This window comes from Sphaerodactylus townsendi, linkage group LG11 (genome assembly GCF_021028975.2).
Source record: "Sphaerodactylus townsendi isolate TG3544 linkage group LG11, MPM_Stown_v2.3, whole genome shotgun sequence".
In the NCBI taxonomy this organism is placed as follows: domain Eukaryota; kingdom Metazoa; phylum Chordata; class Lepidosauria; order Squamata; family Sphaerodactylidae; genus Sphaerodactylus; species Sphaerodactylus townsendi.
Window position 1 is genome coordinate 56560529 of NC_059435.1, and position 23339 is coordinate 56583867.

General features: G+C 41.8%; 1 protein-coding gene across 3 annotated transcripts in view; it reads right to left on the reverse strand.

The window, feature by feature from the left end:
- The window catches only part of PIP4K2A (phosphatidylinositol-5-phosphate 4-kinase type 2 alpha), an 81002-nt gene extending 59864 nt beyond the window's left edge, over positions 1-21138 (reverse strand). Inside the window, exons 1-2 of one of the 3 annotated variants that reach the window (XM_048511343.1) lie at positions 20804-21061; positions 3734-3805 (exon numbers count right to left, since the gene is read on the reverse strand). Coding sequence is in view for 2 of the 3 variants with exons in the window: in XM_048511344.1 (XP_048367301.1) it covers positions 20804-20953 (150 nt within the window). In the remaining variant the exon portion in view is untranslated. Of the gene's footprint in view, positions 1-3733; positions 3806-20803 lie in introns of all 3 variants that reach the window. The other 2 variants (XM_048511344.1, XM_048511342.1) reach the window with 2 other exon arrangements.
- Positions 21139-23339: the final 2201 nt, after the last annotated feature.

Genomic DNA, 23339 nt, shown 5'->3' on the forward strand with positions numbered 1-23339 from the left:
ATTGATGATGTTTTTATAGAATTGTAAAGCCTCCAGACTAGTTTTGGCTGAAGCTAGATCCAGTTGTAGCTTCAAACAAGTTTCAGTCTTTAATCTTTGTGTGATTTCCTCCTTTATTTTAAAGAAGGAACTAAGAAGAGTCATTAGCATAAAAATTTCCTCCTTTGCTGTCCCTGACTCTTCACAAGGACAACCATCAGAATCAGTTCCATGTTAATTTTCCACTCTTGTACTTTACAGGTATTCTTAGCAAAAAGCTTGCAAAGCCAAACAGATGAAGACTTGGATTGTGTTCATCTGAAATATTTCTGAATGCCAGCATAAAAGTCTGAAAGTATTTCAACAATTATGTAGGCCTCCCCTATGACATGTAACACAATCGTGCATTGACTCAGCAGTTATTATATGCAATTTATCAAGTCTGTTAAACAAAAAGGCAGCTTATTCTGTACTATATGAGCCCAATCACATACAGCATATATAACTTCCCATCACTAAACAGCCACTTAGTTTAATTGCTACCACTTGCAGGAACTTATGCCAAGGAGACTGTTGCAAGAGTTAAAAGTGATGCATTAGAAACCTGTTTCAAATATTGTCGAAGGCTTTCACGGCCGGAATCACTGAGGTGTTGTGTGGTTTCCGGGCTGTATGGCCGTGTTCTAGTAGCATTTTCTCCTGACATTTCGCCTGTATCTGTGGCTAGCATCTTCAGAGGATCCTCTGAAGATGCCAATCACAGATGCAGCAAAATGTCAGGAGAAAATGCTACTGGAACATGGCCATACAGCCCAGAAACCACACAACACCCCACTGTTTCAAATAATTTTAGTGAACTGTTCAAATGCAATTAAAGCTTTTCCTCAAACACTACAGTGCATTTCTATGCAATTTTGTTAGCAAGGTTTGAAAGCTTAAAGGAAAAAAGGTGATGGATCAACACTACATCTCACAACACTGGAACTCATGCTTTGATAGGTTGGTGGCACTTGTTAAAGTTAGCTTTGTTAAGTTTCCCAAATGTCCTTCTTTTCTCATGCCAGAAGTCACAACTATATCAGGCCATATGAATGACACAATAAAGACTGAAAATTATTTTGAATACTAGGATTAGTGTCAAGTTCTATGTTGATGTGACAAGCAAAACTAAGAAGATAGGATGTCTGGTCCAACGTAGCTTCTTTCCTTCACAAATGGCACGATGTGCATGTTATCAATTCATTCTGACAATCAGGCCATAGTCTTTCCTCTTGACAGCCAGAGTGGTATAGTGGTTAAGAGCAGGTGTACTCTAATCTGGAGAACCGGGTCTGATTCACCACTCCTCCACATGATCAGTTAAGTCTTATTGGGTGAACCAGATTTGTTTCTCCACTCCTACTTTCCCACTGGGTGACCTTGGACTAGTCACTGTTCATTCAGAACTCTCTTAGCTCCACCTACTTCACAAGGTGGCTGTTGTGAGGAGAGAAAGGGAAAGCAGGTTGTAAGCCATTTTGAGTCTCCTTACAGGAGAGAAAAGTGTGGTATAAATTCAAGCTCCTCCTCCTCTTTTTACTTCTCCTTGGACAAGAAAACTTCCAAAAGGCCAGCCATGTTCACCTGCTTCAGCAAATGTAAAGATGAGTTTTGTGGCAATTACATAACAATTTTTTTCCAGCGTAAATATGCACCAAGGGTTCTGCTTGTTTTAGGGGCAAGGTGTTTAAGGTCCCAAGGAGAAGGATGCAATCTTAAACGCACCTGATCCAATGGGAATACACATACACTCCCATCCCTTGCCATTGCTCCTAGCCCTACAATTCTAGTAGCAGTTTTTTCTCCTGTTCCTGAAGAAGCCTTCCTGGCTCTGATGTGCTACAGTAGACAGGGGAACACAGGCTATTCAAAGAAGCTAACCAATGAAGACATAGGAGAGGCCAACTAGCCTTCCACAGTGGTGCTGCCACATAATATTTTGAATTAGGCCCAGCTGTTGCCACCCATTCAGACAAATGGTTCCAACAACTGGCACTGTTTCTTGTGGAGAATATAAAAAAGTTACACTATTAGAGCCTTTTCTAGTACAGCAAGACTACATTCAGGTATCCTACACTTGATCTATTCTAAAAGGGAGTTCAAGTACATATTTCCCTTTATCCCCCAAACAGTACTTCAGAGACACATCATTTACTTCATTTATACCTCACCTCCCTCTCTAATGGAGACCCAAAGAACCTTAACTTCTCCATTTTTGCCTCACAACAGCTTTGTGAAGTAGGTTAGCCTGAGTGCGTGTGGGCTGGCTCATAAGTTAGTTTACACTAGGAGAATATTCAGAGAAGCTGACCACTAGATTATTTTTCCATGTGTACATAGTGTGACAAGTTCATTTCTGTTTTGATTTAAGTGTCATCAGAATCCAACAAATTAGAACATGAATGTTGATTGGTCATTGTACCAAGGAAAGAGACACACAGTACTTCAAGAGCATCTAGTAAACATTTCCCGCTTAATGCTTTGATGTTTATTAATACTCCAGAGATGGGATCAGCCACTGAGGCTCTGTCATAGCATGCAAGAGTGAAAACACAAAAGCTGTTTAGATAAATATTGTTCAAAACTACGAAGAAATTACATGTCGTCTCCAACCACGAATAGCACCACCCTTACTTCATTTAAAGTTTGCATTCTTTTCATCAGGTTTTTTAAAAACTCAGTCTCAAATCAAACATTACCAGCTCCTATTTTTGTTTTAGCAGAAGGAAAGTGGACTGAACAGTTTATCAGCCACTAAAACTCAAGAGCAGACTGCAATTCTTTTGTAAATGTTCAAGCTACCACAGACAGCAAATGGAAACAGATGGTATCATTCCCAGTGGGTATAGAATGCAGACTGTCTTTAAAAAGTGAGCTGAAGTCTGTAAAGTCCCACAAGTTGGATGGCTGCAGCTTCAGTATCTTTACAGCAGTGGGGGAAAGTATAGATGAAACATCCTTATACATAATTGCGTAAGGGATGAAATGTTCAACGACAAACCCCAGCCAGCTCACAACATTCCATCCCACCCCTGCCCACCTTCCCCCAACCCAGGAGCCTCCCCCAAACAATACGGGCTGCTCTCCTGGAGGGAAGAAGGAGGAGGGGGGTCCCCCACCCTCCTTCCCTCACCCCATTTTATTTTAATTTAAAATGTGCTTTAGTGCTAGTAGTGACAGAAAGCAACACACTCAAGATTCTCAAGAACCTTCTTAACTGAATATGCAGGTATCAAAATATAGCTTTTATGCATTAATATTACGGTAGATCTTACAATATAGAATATAAGACACAATTGTAGAAACACTAGTGATCAGAACTCTTTAAGAAAGCACACAACTTTTCTTATTCAAGCATGTTACTCCACATGAATGACAAGTCCAACAGCTACTACAATCAAAGAACTTTGTCTGCTATTCCAAGATTTTATGGAATGGATCCAAATTCTGTCTAACTTATGAACATCAGAAATAAGGCCAACATAAAAGCGGGAATACTAACATCTTTAGAAAGTCACATTTCTATCAACAGCGTTTTTTCCCTACTTTGCTGTACTTGCTTCCAGGATAGGCATTACCCACGTCTTTAAAGACAAAGAACACAAATGCTCTAGTACTGAATGAAAACACACTAGTCTACAGTGACTATCTTTTCTGTCCAAGCCATTGTTGCAACACATTTCTGAACAACATGGCTGACCAATGTGTGACTCACCAGCCAAATGTTGTTCAGTCAACATCATGAACAGCAGTCTTGGTACCTCTTATCCTCATCTTCTGCTCAAGACTGCAAGAACAAGAAAATTGTCAAGCGCCTGCCTCGTCCCAAAATATGGTAGACTGTGGTTGGAATGGTTGAAGATAGCAGTTCTGCTTTACAACAAATATGAAAACAATTCAAGCCACAGGAATACCTTGCCACACAGGGCAACATGTGGTTGGAAATATGAAGTTCCCAGAAATTTTGAAGCCATGAAATACAACTGGGTTCTTCTTCCCACCTTGAGTTTTACTTAAAATATAAAATACAGTCTGGAAAAAAACAGACAGTACATGCCAGTAGGTTTTTAAATTGTACCATTTGTATTATTTATGAAATTGAAGAGAATCTTTTTTATTTGAGCAAACACATTTTCATCAAAGGAGCAAACTGTACCTTAAAGTACTTAAGCACAGCCTCATTTGTGCCAGTTGGGAAGACCAGAGAAAATAACTACAAAATTAGAAACCATTATCATTGAAATAAACAAAGGGACGGGACTTTTTTTTAATTATCTCGACTTTAAAATGGTCTTTTTCTCCATTATGCCAAGACAATACAAGTACTATATACCACAAGTTTGCCAAAGGTGATGTGGGGAGAGAAGTTCAATATATATGCCAAAAAGCAGGAATTCCTTTCTTAAACTGCTCCCAGCTTCACATACAAAACAAATTCCTCCCTCTAATTTTATCAGTTATTGCAGAAGTAGACAACCCCAGTGCATGCACCCGGTGTAGCCTGGTGCAAAATTTCAGTTTTCCGCCCCCTCCCCTCATATGGGCAGCCCCTCTCCCCCACCACAACCAAACAACTTTTTTTTCCGCCAGGAGGGGTGTGGGAGGCAATTTTCCGCCCCCCACATGACTAAATGGCCACAGTCCAGGGACATTTGACCCCCATATGTCTCTCTGGGCAGTAAGCGCCTGCATGCATCTAATGACACCACACAGGAAGGGTTCTCCACCTAAGCAACCACAACTAACCTCTAAAGGGCTGGTAGAACAGCTGTGGCCAGTGAGCTCCTAGCCAACTCCCTTTGCTTGGATGGCACACTAACACTGTCCACATTGTGAGTTGAGGTGGGTCAGGGCTAAAGCCAAAAGACTGCCCATTCCCAAATTATAGTATACAGGTTTCCTGAGTGCTCTTGATAGCTAAACTTCAGAGCAACATTGATCTCTTCAGTAATGTATGATCACAGTCCTAGTCATAGTATAAAAAGTTAGCCCCATGGCGCCCATGACATTTAAGCAATATCCTTCAAAATACCATCACTAAGTCCTTCAACGATCAGAAATATAAGTAGTTTCCAATTCCAAAACTTTATTTTACACAGATTTCAGTGAATTTGCATTAAAGGCTCATCTCTTCTTTCAATTATTAATTTGTTTTTTTACTTTTATTTCCAAACAGAGTAATTTTTTGACTGTTGTGATTTTTCTGGGCTGTGTGGCTGTGATCTGGTAGTTTTTGCTCCTAACGTTTTGCCCATATCTAGTTTTCCGCATATGCTGAAGATGAAGGAATCTGAAATATGCAAGAGGATACAAGTTGTACATGCCTATAATTATTTAATATAGTAGGCTGCCTTAGAGTTATTAGCAAGCATGCTGAGAGAGAGTAAGGCAGCTAAACCAATGGTGTAAGAGCTTGCTCTAAAATGCATTTTATCCATCATTGGAGAAAGTTTTTAATGGAGTACGCCCATTCTCAATTCCAGGTGGCAATTGTCTGGAAAAAAAAAAGATGGACCACACTACTGCAGTCCCCGCCACTCCCAGTCCAGCTACAAAAGTCATTGCATGGCAGCACTCAAAGCTTACATATGACTCCATGAATCTCACTTTGAGTATATAATAATTAAACAACACAGTTTTTATTTGCTGATATCCTATTTGTAAAATTAATTTTGAAACTAGAAATAAGACTATGGAGAAGGAGAACAAAGGATGGCACAGTTTCACATTTATGAATGTTATGCTAGGCCAGTGGTTCTCAACCTGGGTGTCGGAACCCCTTTGGGGGTCAAATGACCCTTTCACAGGGGTCGCCTAGGGCTCTCTGGATCAGTGTTCTCCATCTGTAAAATGGATAAATGTTAGGGTTGGGGGTCACCACAACATGAGGAACTGTATTAAAGGGTTGGGCATTAGGTGCTAGGCCTTGAAATTTTTTTAGTAGTTCCAGGAGCCAGCCCAGAAATTTAGGAGTCAACTTATTTTTCAGCTTTTTGTATTTTGACTACCATATTTTCTAATTATTGCTGCAAACCTAATTCTTTGCCAATTTATCAAAATCCATTATTGCTTAAAAAAACCCCCATGTAACTGAATATTGCAGCCGCTACAGAAATCAATGGGGCAAGAGATGGATTTATCTAGCAGCACTGAATGATGCTGAGTTGTGTTTATACATAAACATGCAATGACAAGAACTTCATGCATATTGATTTTTATGTAATAGTTCAGAACGTTCTGATGTGAAACAATAAGCTGTTGGTTGGACACGGCCATCTTTTTAACTCAATGTCAGCCAGTTCCCTTCCTTATGATAGTCTCCATATGACTTTTGTTCATGATCTCAGCATAGCTTTTTGTCGGCCTTCCACCTTTTCTCATCAGTGGGAAAACTGGTTGTATCCAGCCCCTCTGCACTTCCACTGAGTTCTGCTGAGATATCATAATGAAATCATTATTGAAAATTTTGGGCGTCATGGTGCCCTGGAAGATGGGATTTGTGAAGCCTTACGTTATACCCATTTTGTACTGTTTATTTTTTAAAAAAGCAGTGCCACCTTTCAGACCAGAATTTCACACACAGTGTTAGACTACTACTTCCATATGCATCATTAGCCTTCCTTAAATTGCACTACCAGACATTTTAGACTAAAGGGAAAGGATTTTTTTAAAAGAAACTGGTCTGTCAATTTGGAAGAGTATTCTGCCTTCAGCGGGAACAGCCAGCTTCTGTGTTTATTGCATTCCTCGCATGACTGAAGATTAGCAAGCTGCTACTTTCATTGATTACTTAGATATTGTATGAACAGACTTGAACATTCAAGAGAAAGGACATTTTATTTTTAAGTCATCTAAACCAGTCGTTCTAATCAATTTACTCACACTATTTCCAAGGTGCTACTTAGTGGAAGTGTATACTTTAGGCATACTACAGAACACTAGAACCAGGGACAACACAATAATCTTCAATTTATTTTTCCTGTGATGGCAAACTCAACGTTTGTTCTCCAAATGGTAGTCCCCTGTTGCTGGACTCAGCAAGAATTTCAGGAAATCCCATCACAATAAGCAAACACGGATTCTAAAAGCTTAGGATTAATAATGGTTGTATTCTTCTCCCCTCTTGCTACTACTTGCCCCTCGGTTTTGTATGCTGAATTATTAATAAGCATAAAGACCTTATTTCTTCAAGCCATTATCTAATACATCCTCCCGCCATAAAACAGAAGGCAAAGGGAAAAAATCTACATTTGTGGCTGCTGTGAACAGGCAAGGACAAGGTTATGGCATGGAAGACTGTCCACAGACAATAAAAGAGTGTGCAGTTATGCGAATCAGCCTTTATCTAAATAGTTACAGTACAGCAAATGTGTTACCAAGGAAGACAGTGGAGAAAGAAGCACATCTCAACATGCCATAGAATTTTCACCATCAACAGGCCAGTGAAAGATTATGCAACTCCTAAAAAGAATGGCACAATTAATGCACAACTTTTTAGGAAGAACCGAATGGGCAAGGAAGCAAAATTACAATGTGATGCGGGACAAAAGCAACCATTAGAACAGGACATTAAAAACAAAATGTTATGCCTCAGGAAGGAGAACTCTATCAGCTACATAGCCATAAATTTAAATAGCTACCTTTGCTTTTAAGCTGTTAAAGCCTATCCTATCCAAATCCTTAAAAGAGAAAGGAGAATTTGCCATAATTAAGTACATTACTGCAGTCTCCAGTCTCTTAGGCATTTTAAATGGGCCATTCCAACGTTCTTAGTACAGTGCAGCAGCTTTAGGGCTGACTGGATTAAAATTAGAGATTTAGAAATATTTTCATAAATGACCAGGAAAACTTTCTAAATCTTGCCTGTTTTCTTGGATGCATTTTCCACTTTTGTTCCGTACCTGCAGTTGTTGCAAAAACACCAACTTGAAATGGCAATATTTAGTTTGAACTGTTAATACAATTGGGAAAGTGATAGGAGCAACTTTATCTTACGTGTGCAATACTGTGAAAAGAAGTTTAGTCTTCAACACTAAACCTGAGTTTCCATGGTTATTTGGCAGCTTCCTCAAAATGCCTAACTTAAAGGGCTTTGGAAAGCTACCTGAGTTCCAATGTCACTTCAAGAGGGGAAGAGCTATGGACTGATATTTCAGAGATAAATGAAAATTTTTTTTAAATGAACACATTTATTGTAGCATGAGATTTTATGAATCACATCCTACTTTTTCAAGTGCTTTTCTCTCCCAGGGCTAGGTCAATTTCTCAGCCCTCTGAACTTTTCCACTTGCTCCTGCTTGCTACCCAGCAGCCCTTTCCCCCCATTGTTGGGGTCACAATTAAAGAGTTATTTCCGTTATGACATTGATGCAGATAACCACAAATGCACCTCTTAAAATGTTTTGTATCCCACTCTTTCCCTGAAAGCAGGGAACATCAGAGCAGTGTACATGATTCTCTTCTCAATTTTATCTTAATAATCTGAAGTGTGTCAAGATAAGAGACTAATTATCCTAGCAGATTCAGTTGCCCATATCAACAGAAACAAATATTTCCTGGAGCATGTAAATAGTTATAAAAAGACAAAGTCAGGCAATAATTAAATATGACATATATGCAAATAAGAGCTAGACAAAAGAAAATTAAGTGCTACTTTGACATGACAGGTTTTTAGCCTTCAAGGATGCAGTAAAAACCTTGAAAAGATGAAGTCGATAGCTCTGAGTTTTTCTGAATTTTCCACAAGCTCAGAGTTTATTATTGCACCCTATATTCCACCTCTTGAGAATCTCAGCTTTTAAATGTAAATAAGATGTTCAACACTGAGATTGACAGCAGCCAAGATGCTTGCTCTGTCTTAGTACCTGAGGTACTGATTCAAATGAACTGTTATTTCGATGGGTAATCAGGACCAAACCTGAGTTTTGATTATCAAAGATACTCGCCTACATCCCCTGCTCATGGTCAGTTTGCTACATTTGCCTTTGAAATGTGACTTCCATACTCTGGTTTTACTTCAGAAATGTGACTTCCAATGATCAAGTCCTGTGATCAAAATGTAGCTTTCTGCATTCAGGGCAAGGGGCTCACTTTGTTGGAGTTTACCACACAGAGAAGCGGCTAACACAGTGATTAAAAGGGCAATAGGTAAACGTTTAATAGGAAGAAGATTTAGGATAGGAAAGAGGGAACAATAGCATGCTGCAATCTTGCTAGTTAGAAGAGTCTCTTTTTTAACTTCCGAGAAGAAGCAGGATATTAGACCTGAGAGCATCAGTCTAACAACAGACAAGAGGTGACACAAAAGGACAGAGAGGTCATTAACTTTAAAGTCCTCTGTAGCTGACCACTTACCCACCCCCTGTTTGGTCGTCTTAGTTTTTTTGCACATTAGACATTACTGCATTCGACATAATTAATGGTTCTTATGCTGGTCTATGGCTATAATAAAGATTGATTGAGCGACTGAATTAATGGTCCAACAAAAATAGAGAACCATATCTTCCCAAACAGATCACAGAGGTCCTTGGTATGCTAGGTCCAATCCAACTAACTTCGTTTTAGGCAGGTTTTTTTAGTTGTTCCTATTCTTCTTGACTTGCCCCTATAGACTCTCTACACCATATATCATAATATGTTGAAGTGCATTTAGCAATAGCAAATTTTGACAGATGTAAACTAATTAGTGAACCAAACACAATCAAGCTTTCCCAAGAAACTATGCCTCAGTAAATAGGGCAGATACTATGACAGAATAGGGTTTTTTGAAATCAGATCAGCACACAGTTTTGCTAGCCATTTCATTGGTTAGAAAGTGATGGGGCCTTCCTGCCAATCTGTTAAAGCAACTACTCAAAACTGGAATTCGGACTGAAATAGAGATGTTATATATGCTTGCATCTCAAATAATCCCCGATAAGCATATAATTATTACGAACATTCCTGTGTTAATAGAAATAAGCACGAAAGCAAGGAATGGGCCGGAAGAAAAACTGTATAACACTTTGATCAATAAAAACAGAAGCCAATGTTTTCCCCACTTAAAAAAATAACAGAAGAAAGCATACTGCCATCTGTGCTTTCATCTCTCTGCCTCTTCTCTAAATTTAGACACCTGAAGAATTTTGGGTACCAAATTAACTTGTTTACTGTAAAAGAAAGCATTTTCTACTGAAGCTCAGTGAATTTGTATTTCTTGTTGTGCAGTTGCCATTGAAACCTAAAAAAAACCCAGCACTCTGGACTATTGAAAAGCTCATGCATTTCCCATATGAGAAGAACTATGTAGATCGAAACACAAACTAGATTCAATGGTCGATGGGGGTACCTCCCTGGGGAGAACCATGGATGCTGCCCAAGCTCGTTGGAAAAATGGCAGAATAAAAATGCACTAAAACAAAAACAGCTAAATTGCAAAACATTGTTTGGTTGTGGTGGGGGAGGGTGGTCACCCATACGAGGGGGAAGGGAAGGGATGAAAAACTCAGATTTTGCACCGGGCGACATTTTCCCTAGATAAGCCTCTGTTACTGAGATAGAAAATCAGGGCAGTCTGGGCCACCTTTTAGCAGAAGATGCCACAGTTTGTGTCCTACATTCCATTCATGCCAGAGTTTTCAGTGTCAGCAGATCAACCCTCTGTTTAACCATGGGAAGAACTAAAGCACGATCCTTTACCTGGGAGTAAGCTCGGTTGCTGGCAATAGGGTTTGCTTCTGAGTAAAACCTCCTAGGGTCATGATTATCTAAACTTTATTCCATTTCACACACACCCATCATCCCTTCAATGACTAGTTAATCCTGCTAACATCGCTATAAGTTTTCTCACGTTTGAAAGTTCCATTTCTGCATACCTGACATCTTAATCGTATCCATTGCGTTCCATTACTACAGAAGTACAGTACTGCAAAATCCTTAATAGAGCAAATAATTTCAACTCCATTTTAGACAGATCCTCGAAATCTTGGTATTTACAGTTAATACATTTCAGAAATCCACACAATCCTGAGGTTCTACACATCTGATGAAGAAAATAAATCAGATATACCCTTCAAACTTAACCAGTGTTGTACAGAAGGAGAGATACTGTTATTTTAGCAATTTGGGGCAAATGGGGATATTATTGACAATTTATAGTCAAGATGTTAGAGCTTTAAGCACACATATAAATGTGCATCTTCAACATACCTGAATAGTTTAACATAATGCAACAGTACTATAGATAGGCAGCTTTGGAATATTTATTTAAATTTTTATTTGTAACCCACCTTTCCCAAGAAGAGCTCAGGGAAGCACAACACTAAATTAACACAGATAAAACAGCCAGTAAAATAATGGTTAAAAACATTTAAAAACAACCACAGATGGCGGAAATCCCACCCCCCATGAGAGGTCAATGTTAGTACTGATTAGGCCGGCTGGCTAGATGGAAATGCCTGGCGGAAAAGTTCCGTTTTGCAAGCCCTGCGGAACTCATTCAAGTCCCGCAGGGCCCTGATCTCATTAGGGAGCTTATTCCACCAGGTAGGGGCCAGGACTGAGAAAGCCCTGGCCCTTGTGGAAGCCAGCTGGACCTCCTTTGGGCCAGGGATCTCCAGTAAATTTCCCTCCGATGAAATATTATGGTGGTGCAGCAGTTAATGCATACTGCAAATTATATCTGGTATTTTAGAAGATTATATGGAAGGAAATGCAATTGACAAATGGTTCAAGCAGAGCTACTGGAAGAAGGGGAATCAGAGAACATAACCTATCCCTCTCACAAATATTGTTAACTTGGGCATCTAACAACCCCCACACCAAACAAGTGCAGTTTGAAGTAATGTAGGCATGACTCTTAACAAGTGAACTTCACACACACACAGTTATACAGTCTACTTTCTGAAGTCAAAGCTATTTTCACGATTTCCTAGCAACACAAGTAACGAAGGAAATCTAGTGGCCAATAAATGGAGCAGGAGATAACAGCTGGCCAATTAATAGTCTGGGACACAATCCTTTCTGAATATAGTTTCCCAGGGCTTTGTGTTAGGTAAAACTTTTTAACCTGAACATATCAAGGGAATAGTGAAAGAAAATGTTCTCATGGAGAAATGCACTTCACTTTGGGCTACACACTGTCAAGAGTTTTGGGTCCTCAAGACCCCAACATTCATGTCAAGAAGTTTCTCTTTCCATACAAGGGCAGAAAATAGGACAGCAGTTCATTGCTCTCAAACACCCCTATATTACTGATGGCTCTCAGATGCACCCAGTACTTAGGGTTTGGCTATACAATGTTTCTAGCCAAAGAAGAACAATCAAAGGGTCATCTCAGGCATCAAAGGTGACATCTAGGCAATGTCAGAGACTTAGGGATGCCAAATGCTAAACTATATCACCTTCTGGACAAGAAGAGAATGATTGACCCACAGTGGGGTGAACAGACAGAAGAAATAAATTTCCTGGACATGAGGAGAACGAGGTCCACTTGGGGTAATTCTGTCTGGGGATTACTTGAAGAGGTGGGAAGGAACTCTCAAACCTGGGCCCCATCTTAACAACTGCCATGACCATGCAGAACTAATGAAGGGGCAGCCCAGACAAATACTCAGCCTCACAGATGATGGATAAAACAGTGCAACTTTAAGAATAAAGAGTCTACCTAAGAATAGTAGCAGTCAAGGTATGTTTAGCTAAGGGACAGAGGATTGCATGTATTCACCTTTATCTAAGTAAGCTTGCTCAAGCCACTGATGTGCAGAGTATGCGTATAGACATTTTCTTTTTAAAAACTTTAACAAAGTCCCAATAAACATGTTATTAAGAATGTGCCAGGGAAGGGAGGCGATTTGTCAACAAGATCACTAGATTCCAATGAGTGTGCAAATGTAATAAACCACCCGTGCAAACATGAGAAGGAGTAAAAGATGGAGATGAAAGCACTAAGTAGAGCCTGTAAAAGGCCATGATAGAAGAAGAAGAGTTTGGATTTATACCCCACCTTTCTCTCCTGCAAGGAGACTCAAGGTGGCTTACAAGATCCTTTCCCTTCCTCTCCCTACAACAGACTCCTTATGTGGCAGGTGGGGCTGAGAGAGTTCCGAAGAACTGTGACTATTAGCCCTCTTAGCAGGAAATACTTGCAGGAATACTAGCCCTCTTAGCAGGAAATACTTGGATCAACTAGTTATACTCTTTTCCACCGAAAGATGACAGTAGAATTGTATATTAACCCACCATTTTCTGGACATTCTAGAATGCTCTGCTTGGGTCCTTATGCCTTGGGAATAGAACAAGGTAGGCACTAGGACCCAAGCAGTGCATTCTAGAAGGTCCAGGAAATGATGGGTTAATATATAATTCTACTGTCATCTTTTGGTAGAAAAGAAGGTAGTAGAAAATGCTACTAGAACATGGCCATACAGCCCGAAAACCATACAATACCCAAAGCGTAGAGTAGCTGTGTAGATACTCAGGCAGAAGTAAGGAACCCCTCTGAGACAGGTGGCCTTGGGAAAGCTGCGTACCACTGGACAGAAGTTCAGTCAGCCACTGTGTGTCTCAACCTCTCAAAGTGCTCATGGGTCAGAGGGGCATTCTGCAACAATTCTAAAATATAGCATTATAGATCCATTATTTATATCCTGCATTTTCAATTTTTAAAAATCTGCTGTAAGCCACCTTCAAAACCATACTATTTCCAGACAAAGCTGTTTACAAATTACCATTCCAACAGCTGCTCAAAGGAGGAGGCCTTATTCCCATTTCCCTTCTGTAAGATGGCTGTACCTTTCCCTCTACCATCCTTAAATGTGATTAAGATTTTTTTGGCACTCACATCACAACTGACTTATGGCAACCCTGTTCAAGACAAGGCAAGAGATGTTCAGAGGTGGTTTGCCATTGCCTGCCTCCATGTTACGCCCGTGGCATCCCTTGAAGTTCTCCCACCCAAATATTTGTCAGGATTGAGACTGAGAATGTGTGATTGGCCCAATGTCACCCAGCAAGTTTCCATGACAGTATGGGGATTTGAGCCTGGGTTTTCCAGATCCTCGTCTGACCTTAACCACTACACCACGCTGGCTGTGGTTAAGTCTAGCCCTCTTTTCAGCTCCAAGTCTTGTTTTTGCATTCCGGTTGACAGGTAACTCTCATTCAGATTACATTAAGTGTTATTTGGGTGCTGTGTGGTTTCCGGGCTGTATGGTCGTGTTCTAGCAGCATTCTCTCCTGACGTTTCGCCTGCATCTGTGGCTGGCGTCTTCAGAGGATCATCCTCTGAAGATGCCAGCCACAGATGCAGGCGAAACGTCAGGAGAGAATGCTGCTAGAACACGGCCATACAGCCCAGAAACCACACAGCACCCAAGTGATTCCGGCCGTGAAAGCCTTCGACAATACATTAAGTGTTATTAATCACAGTTAAAGCTGATTGAAAGGATGGAAACCATTTTGGAGAACAGAAAGTACAAGCAGGTGAAGTTCTGTGCTCCATTTATTCTGTTAGTTCTGGATAGAAAAGTCCCAAACCAAAAAAGTTCTGCAAACTTCAAATTATGCTGCAGCTCAGACATAACTGTTTCCTTTTCTTAAAAAAAAAACCAGGGGGAGTTCTATGCAACCGAAAAACTTGCATACTGAATACTAGCTGGCCTTCCTGAAGTTTCCACTAGACCTAAGCATACATAGAGTTCAGTTCCTAGAGAGAAGAAGCCACATAGACATATACTGTCCTGTCAATATGAGGGTGAACAAGACTTTCTACCTGCAGCCCCTTCACCACCTCAGAATGAATACTAGGACAACTAGGAATATAGGACAACTACTTACACAATTCTCCAGATGTGCCTTCTGAAGCAGTAAAGGGCTGTATTTTCCCCATATTCGTGTGGCAATCACTTCTAAACAAGAGACTATAGCCCAGGGGTGTCAAACATGTGGCCCAGATTTGGCCTTTGAAGGGGCTTATCAGGCCCATGAGCTAGCTGAGGCAATCCCCCTCCCTCACTCCTTATCGGAAGCAAGGGCAGGGAGAACTGCCTATGCTGGCTTGTGGGCCTTATAAGTCCTCTCAAGGTAAGATAGTCAGCATCCCTAGGCTTGGAATCCTGATGGGACCTTGCAGCTACCCACCCCTCCCCAGGGCCCGATCAAGTCACATTTATGTTATATCCAGCCCACATAACAAAATTAGCTTAACCTCTAACCCCACCCATTGGAATTGAAGAAGCTCTAGAAAGGTCCAAGGATATCCCATCCAGGACTGGATCCATTTTTTAAATTGTATAGAGACCATGGAGCAGAGGCATATCAGGGGGAAATGGTGCCTGGAAGCAACCCCTTCTCTGGGCACCCCCCTACCCCGGCTGCGCTCGTCCTGCCCTCGGCCTCCATGCAGGCCTTCCCAGGCCCTGCTGGCCTGGCGCCCCCATGTCCCTATAGGCCATACACCTCTGCCATGGAGAAACTGAAAATTAGATTGCGTCACTTTGGAGCACTACTGATCATGCATGTCTCCTACTCAGAGACTTTACTTTTTTCCCTGTCTGGTACAGAAACCTGGGCATTTGCAAAACACAATGCTGAACACCGAAGAGCTGAGTGTGCGTGAAGTTTTTTAGGGCATAAGAATGTACTCAAATCCATTCTTCTGTCAGAGGGTTCTGTAATTCCTGAGATAAAACCATTTCAACTTACACAATCATAAGATTTGCAAAAAGTCTTCTTACATTTTGTTTTACTTCACAGTTCCCAATAGGAACGTCAGTTTTTACATCTGTGGATACACAGTTTTTAGCAGCTTTAATAAGATAACAGTATAGTTGATGGTAATATGGAGGTGCTAGCCCTTGGGAGTTCACACACACCAAGAAGAAGAAAAAATAAAGCTTTGCAGCATTTAATATTCACTTTTCTATACCAAAATATTTCTGCATTAGCTTTTCTAAATTCCACTCAGTTATCTGTACAGGTCAACCTTTAGGACCACGTTGTTGGAAACATTTCAAGAGTTACTGAATGTATCCAAATTCTAATTGTTGTCAGAGAGGGCTGGTTTTATGCCATCACTAGTTAGTTTGTTAGAATCTTTGTTTCGCTCAGTGGAAGGAGGCGTTTCACAATAATGACACAGTAACAGGGAGTTTTCAAGTTAAGAACTTATGAAGAACCCAACGAACTTTTATCCGGTAACATTGTCAGTTATGATGATTAAAGTCAAAATTATTAATGATCAACAACTGATATTTGCTAGTGTAATCGAGAGAAACAGATTCACTTCTCTCTCATCCTGAGACAGCAACTCATGTTTATCTCTTGATGAAGGAAACAAGTCAGAGGTTATGGTTAACTTGGGCAGAATTGAACAGTCAGCCATTTACCTCCCTGTCTCTCACCCTGTTTAGCCTGCTCATTTTTTGTTTTGTTTTCAGTAATTCATATGTAATATTACAGAGAAAGAGACCTTGGTCTTCTGCATGTGTGTAAATATACCAGTATGAAATTGGCAGAACTTCAGATATTGTGCTTACATTTTCAGAGTTTTCTTGTGATCTCCTCATCCCCACCATGAACAGCTAGTGCTGTTTGGAAGCATACAAACCAGACACCAATATTCAAAAAACACTGGCGCAAACAATGCCACCAGAACTGTGCTTACACAACAGCAACAGGTTTAGGGCTCAAATTGTCATCCTACACCATTCTTTTTGGTACCATATCCAATATACCTAGCTCCTGAGAACAAGGCTTCTGAGAACATGACCAAGTTTGCAATATGCAATATTCTCTCATTGAATAAAACCCAGTACATAGATAAAGTTTTGCTACTTCTGGACATCACCAAATGTCAGTGCCCATCACGTATGCAGTACGGCATCACCATTACTCAGTTTCCACAAAACTAGAAATACATGTAAATTATGTAAAATTTAACTATTACTGTCAAACAGGTCAAGATTCCATCAAGACCAGCAATTTTTTAAATAGGGGCTACCTACAAACCTGGGTGTGTTTGTGTGTTGATGATTCTAGGTACTTCTTTCCATTTGCAATGGTTTCCAGCAGCAAATATCAGTTTTATACTGTTCACCCTACTCTGAAAGTAACATCCTAGTTGGTCTCCAAGGACCCTTCAAAATGTGGCAAATATAAAGGAGAAAATAAACCTAGCACAAGGAGCACAGGCGTTGTGAGGGGGCTCAAGCCCCGGGTGCTGCTCCAGTGCATCCTGAGCAAGGAATTGGAGCACTGCACACTGTGCTGCCTGCTGCTGCCGCCTCCTCCCCCTATGTCCCCTGCCAGAACCTCCACCAGAGCATCTGTTGGTGCCCCTGCCAGCCATCACACTCGCTCTCTGCTCAGGCGTCTGCTGCCTGCAGTCACCTCTCCCCCAAGCTGGCACCCTGAGGTGAGGGCAGAGGGCGCAGGAATCACCAGCCAGGTGGAGGCAAATGCGTGCCCAACTTGTGCACGGGTTCGCTCCTGGCAGTGCCTGCCTGACTCAGGTGCCTCCTACTGCCAGCTGCCTGCCCTCAGGCCTAGAAGCACCTGAAGTGAAGTGAGGAATTGGGTCTGTTAGGGTGTCCTTTGTCCCAACAGCAAATTAAAACCATTAGGGCAACAGGTAGGCCAAGATACCCCTCGACCTGTTCAAGAACAGGGTTGGTGACACCATCCATGTGCAGTGGGAGATGCTGAGTAGAGATCTTATTTCAACTTTCCCCTGCAGGTGTGCGCTGGCACTTGCCCACATGGTCTTGGCCAGGACAACGACTCTAGCTTGAGAGGCCAAGGGTTGAGAGTTTTGGCTTCATTAGAGCTACCTGCTGGCTAGTTTGAAAGTGACTTGACCAGTTCTCCCCCTTTCTGGGCAATTGCCAGTTGATGTTTTTAATGGAGGGCATGAGAGAGGCCGGATATTAATGCTTAGTGCCTTTTAAGACAAAGGAATTGGCTGAGGCAGGCAATTTTTACTATCATTTTTTCCTCTTTCTGCACTCCATTATTTCTCTCTTTCTTCACCTCCTTCCTTCCTGTAAACACAATTAGGGTGGCTCCCCCCATCCCACCTAGATTCCACTGCCCCACTGTGGAGACAGTGCTAAGGCAGCAGAGTCCGGGGGCAGAGGGATTGCAATTTCAGTGCTTGCCCCAGGTGCCCGTAAATACGCTCCTGATCAGGAGCCTCCAATTGTCATTAGAAACAAGGATCTCATTAGAGGGGCTAATGGGTAACAGGGGCAGCTGCCTCAGGTCCCACATTTGAAAGCAGCCAACTGCCCGTAGATCTACACACCAAAAGAAAGTGGGGAGAGAAGAGCAGGCTCTTTCCACCACTTGTACACTGTCTATGGCTCAACAGTTGGCTTACAGCAGCATATCCTGGCAACCCTGCATGAAACGAAGGCCATCCCCTCACTTAACCCTCGTCTAACTGAATATGTGATCATTCCATCGTATTGCATACATTAACTCTGGAGAGGCAGCATATATACATGTACGTATAAGTTGTCCAATTTGCATTGCTGTTTGTGCCTTTTTAAAAAACCTCACGGCAGGTGTAAATTCAGTGATGTTTTGTTGGTGGTGCACAGGAGAGTGAAAGGCGGAGAACCACTGATCTAAATCAGCACTTTTCCTATGTCTCATTTCACTTGGGCATGGACAATGAGAGATATATCCTGCACCCATGCTCTCAAACACTTAATATGGGCAAGTCATATAAACCACAAAACATTGTACAGTGGGGGGATGGGCAAAGAGGCAGAATCTAGAAGGAAGCAACCTCTAGGAGGAAGTTTTCTGCAGAAAATTCAGCAGATAAAAATTTAGGCACACAAGTAACAGTACAAATATGCCGTTACGTTTAAGGAAAAGGTCTGCAATAATTGAAGGAAATACAAGGTTTCAGTCCAGGCCAATCATCCAACCATTTCTGTTTTTTTTAAAAATTACATGATTTTTGTACAAAAAAAGCAGCACAAAACACCAGAAGTTCAGACTGTGAGAAAGACCATGCCATTCACACTCACGTAAAATTCTTCAACAGAACTTTACGTAATATCCTGTCGATACAAACAAGTTTGCATAAATAAAGAATCACATACGACCAGGTGAACATTATACATCTTTCTTCAGAAATTCCTGCCCCACCCCCCATCCCTCCAAAAGAAGTTTTTAGATAGTCAATATAATCCAAAATGCAGCAGAACTGTGTAGGAAAAGAAGAACTATATGACAAGGGTTCAGAAAATTCTGACAGGTGTACATGCAGAGAAGTAGTTCTTCTCAAAAGATTACTTACACACAAACACACTTATTTGGCTGAAGTCAGAAGGTGCAATCGTAGCCGACACTCATGCTGATACACCAGCTCCTTTGATCCTCCTAATGATAGCTAAGCTTCATATTTCCCTTTTCCTTGGCCCAATCCGATTGAGAGTGCACAGGTAAATGAACAGCAATTGCAGGACATTGCAGCAGTCCAAGGCAGCAACACCTCGATCTTTCCTAGCTGGAAGTATTTTAGCACAGATGCCATTCCAGCTACAGGATACAAGGTATGCTTGGAGGGCTGCGAGGCAGACTGCTACAAATGTGTATGACATATCCAAGCTCCTTTGCAGCCTGACATTTTTACCGCTGCTCAGCAAAATGCATCTATCCTGGACAGCAGGAAAGCTATTAGCCCAGTGACTAAACACAAGCTCTGACCACTGATCTAGCCTCACCATCCACCGTACTAGAGGTATTTGCTTCAGAGATTCGGAGCACTTTCGGAGAGAAAATGCATCACCAGTAGGCCTATGAAGACATCTGTGTCACTGCACCAGATCAAGGTATATTGTTGTGTCTTCAAAAGCAGCTAGCCAAGCAGACACCAGCGGGCCACACAGGGACACCCTGTGTTGTACGTTGGTAGCATCCACTATTCAAAGATACAGTACCCTTGCACACAGAGTTTTTATTTAACTACCAAATGCAACAGCTATGGTTACACTAGTCACCAGCCACTGAGATGCCTACAGTCTTGATAATACAAGCAGGTAAGGAAGGATTAAAAGCATCCACCTCCTCAAAAAGAGGGGAAAGCAAGAAGCAGCACTGAACACCCACTGCTTCTATTTTCCTCCCACCTCCCCACTCCAAGGGTTACATGCTTCTGCACTCAAGTGCCCAAAGATGTCTATGGAAAAGCTTTACCGTTGCCTCTCAAATAAAGTTTCTCTCCCTACACACAACCAACCCCTTCCCCCATACACACACTCAGTGGACATTCAGAAGAGAAGTCCAGTGGCCCCTTAAAGGACTAAATACTTACTCCTGCATAGGCTTTTGCAAGTCAGAGCTCGCTTCACCAGATGCATTAAGTGCACATCCCTCAGACAGATGCAGTTGCAAAGCATAGCTCTTAGACACAGCTGATAAACTACACAACGAGAGAAAGAGGAGGGGAGATGGGCAGGATAACTTCTGCTGCTCTTTAAGGGGCACTGGACTCCCTTCCAATTTTGCTGCAACATACAAACAAAGCTGTTCCTCTACAGTCACCTTGGCACGGTTAGCCTTGATCCCTGGCAGGGCTCCTATATGGGAGGAAGGAGGTACAAAAAAAGACTGCTCCAGTGTGGCACTTCCAGAGGGTCACCCAGAGCTGGCAGAGAATTGCAAGAGCAAACGGATAGCTGCTTTCAAGCAAATCATGCCAGAAGCCTAACAAAGAGCCACCCCCCAGCTTTGACAGGGGAAGAGCCGCAGCTCAGGGGAAGCCCCCACCCCACCCCGAGGAAGCGGCTCTTACCGAGTGATTCACCCCCCACATGAGCACGCTGAGGAGCGGGTCGCTGGCCCGGAAGAGCTTGACTTTCTGGGCCACGAAATGCTTCTTCTTGGTCTTGGTTTTGCTCGCCATGACGGACACGATGTTGCCCGCCGCCGCCGCCATCGCCATGGGAGCCGAGGAGGAGCAGCAGCAGCCGCCGACGACAGAGGGACGAAAAGAGGCTGGAGGAGGAGGACTGCACGGCCAGCTCTAGAGCAGCTGCGGCAAGAGGGGGGAAGCGGCGGGCTCGTCGCAGGCGCTGCCGCAGCTGCAAGCGCCGCCGCGAGACGATGCCAAGCGCATCCTGCCCGGGCCGCCGCTTGCTGAAATGGACCCGCCCCCCACCCTGCGCAGGCCCCGCCCACTAGCCGGCCCGCCACCCCCTCCCAGCCAGCATTTCGGGGCCGCCCATCTCGACAACGGAGCACCCCGCCTCCCCATTCGTCGACTGGAGACGTCGACCCCGCAGGGAATATTTTAAGTAAGCGCCAGTGGCTCGGCGCTTTTGCGCGCATGCGTGTGAATGGCGAGCATGCGCTCCAGGAGAAAGCGACGTCTTTCCCTCACCCTTTCCCCTTGCTTGGTGCCCTTTTCTGAGTACTTCTCATATGGGACTGTAGAATAGAAATGACAGAAGGGAGGCAACATTCCGAGAAAGATATATTAAGTGCCTTGTGTTTGGTATAAGTATAGTTTTGTAACTAGAACGTAGACCTTTCATACAATCAGTATATATTTTAAACATATATAACTATATACATATATAGTTATATATATAGTTATATATAGTTATATATATATAGTTATTTATATATATTATGCATATATATTTATTTATATGTTTTAAACATATATATTTTTAATCTGTCAACATATATTTCTAATATATTCTATCAACATATATTTTGAACGTATTATGGCCCCTTCCCCACATGCAGAATAATGCACTTTCAATCCACTTTCAATGCTCTTTGAAGCTGGATTTTACTGTGTGGAATAGCAAAATCCACTTTCAAACAGTTGTGAAAGTGGATTGAAAGTGCATTATTCTGCATGTGCGGAAGGGGCCTATATTTATTTAAACCTATATTTATTTGCTCTTCACCTCTAAATATATTTATTTAAATATATATGTTTAAAATATATGTTGACAGAATGAAAGGTCTCTAGACTTTTCTAGACTGAAAAGTACTATATGAAAGCTTTCGCCTAGCTTTCTCTCTTTATGTTAGCTGACTGGAAAATTTTATCATTTGCCTCTTATCCGAGAAATCAAATATTTAAATAAATGAGAATATTAAATACATGAAAATGTTAACAACTCTGGATTGAGCCTTTTGTGCCCTGTTTCTGTTACATGTAATGCCAAATGACTTACACTATCAAACTGCAAAAAAAAGAAAAGAAAAAGATTATGCCAATTCAAAATCACATTACCATATAAAATAAGGGAAGCTTAGAACTAATAAAATAATAGTTAAAATTAGCAACAAATTGGTGGTGATGGAAAGTGCTGACAAGTCATAGCTGACTTACGCTGACCCCTGTGGGCATTTCAAAGCAAGACACAAGCAGCCTGTAGATTTTACTGTTCAGAATAGCCACTCTCCAAGATAGTCCATTTGCTCATCTGGAAAAGCTCCAAAGCCCAGTAAGTATTAAGTAAATGCCAAGCTTGAGCTTATGAACATAAGTGTGCTGCCAGATAGACTAATAAAATAATATCAAATGAAATGCTGAGTGGGAAACATTATTAGATTGGGAGTAGAAAGTGCCATTAAATTGTAGCCATTTATGATGACCCTGTAAAGATTTCAAGGTAAAGTGTAGCAGCCCTGGGCTTCCTTGGTAGTGTCCCATCTGAGTACTAAACAGAGCTGACCTGTGTAGCTTCCAAGATCTAACAAGATCAGGTTAACCTGGACCATTCCAAGTCAGGGTATCATTAGACTGCACCAGTGTGTTGCATTCAGAAAAGGCAGCTTTTATCCCATGTGAGGAACAACGATGGCATCTTGTTTTGTGCAGCGCTATAGGAGCTACAAGGGAACAGCAAGGAAGTAGCTTGTAATTCAATTACCATCTAGCATACCAAATCAATGAACCGATCCCCTGATAAATATTCCCCTATTCAAATAATTAGGTTGCCCTTTGATTAACTGGATTAACATGACTGTACATTGTTGGATCTTTCCTGGTTATTGTTGCTACATCACGGCTGCTGTTACATTCCTCCAGTTCACTTGTAACTCGAATCCAGCAGACCTTTCTAGAGGGTAGGTTAATATATTTGTCTGTGTTTTGAATAAGTTCCGGTGTTTTCATCTGAAGGGTGGTCCAACTTATGAGGCAATGCCAGATTTTTTGCTCTTCCTATCAACGGTGTTGCCAACTTCTCAGTTTGTGGCTTGTGCCAAAAAGCATTTTTCATCTTGAACAGGCTTTACAGAGTTCGTCAGAGATGTTTTCCTCGCACCTAAATACATTCACTGCCAGGTCATCTGTTTTCTGTTAA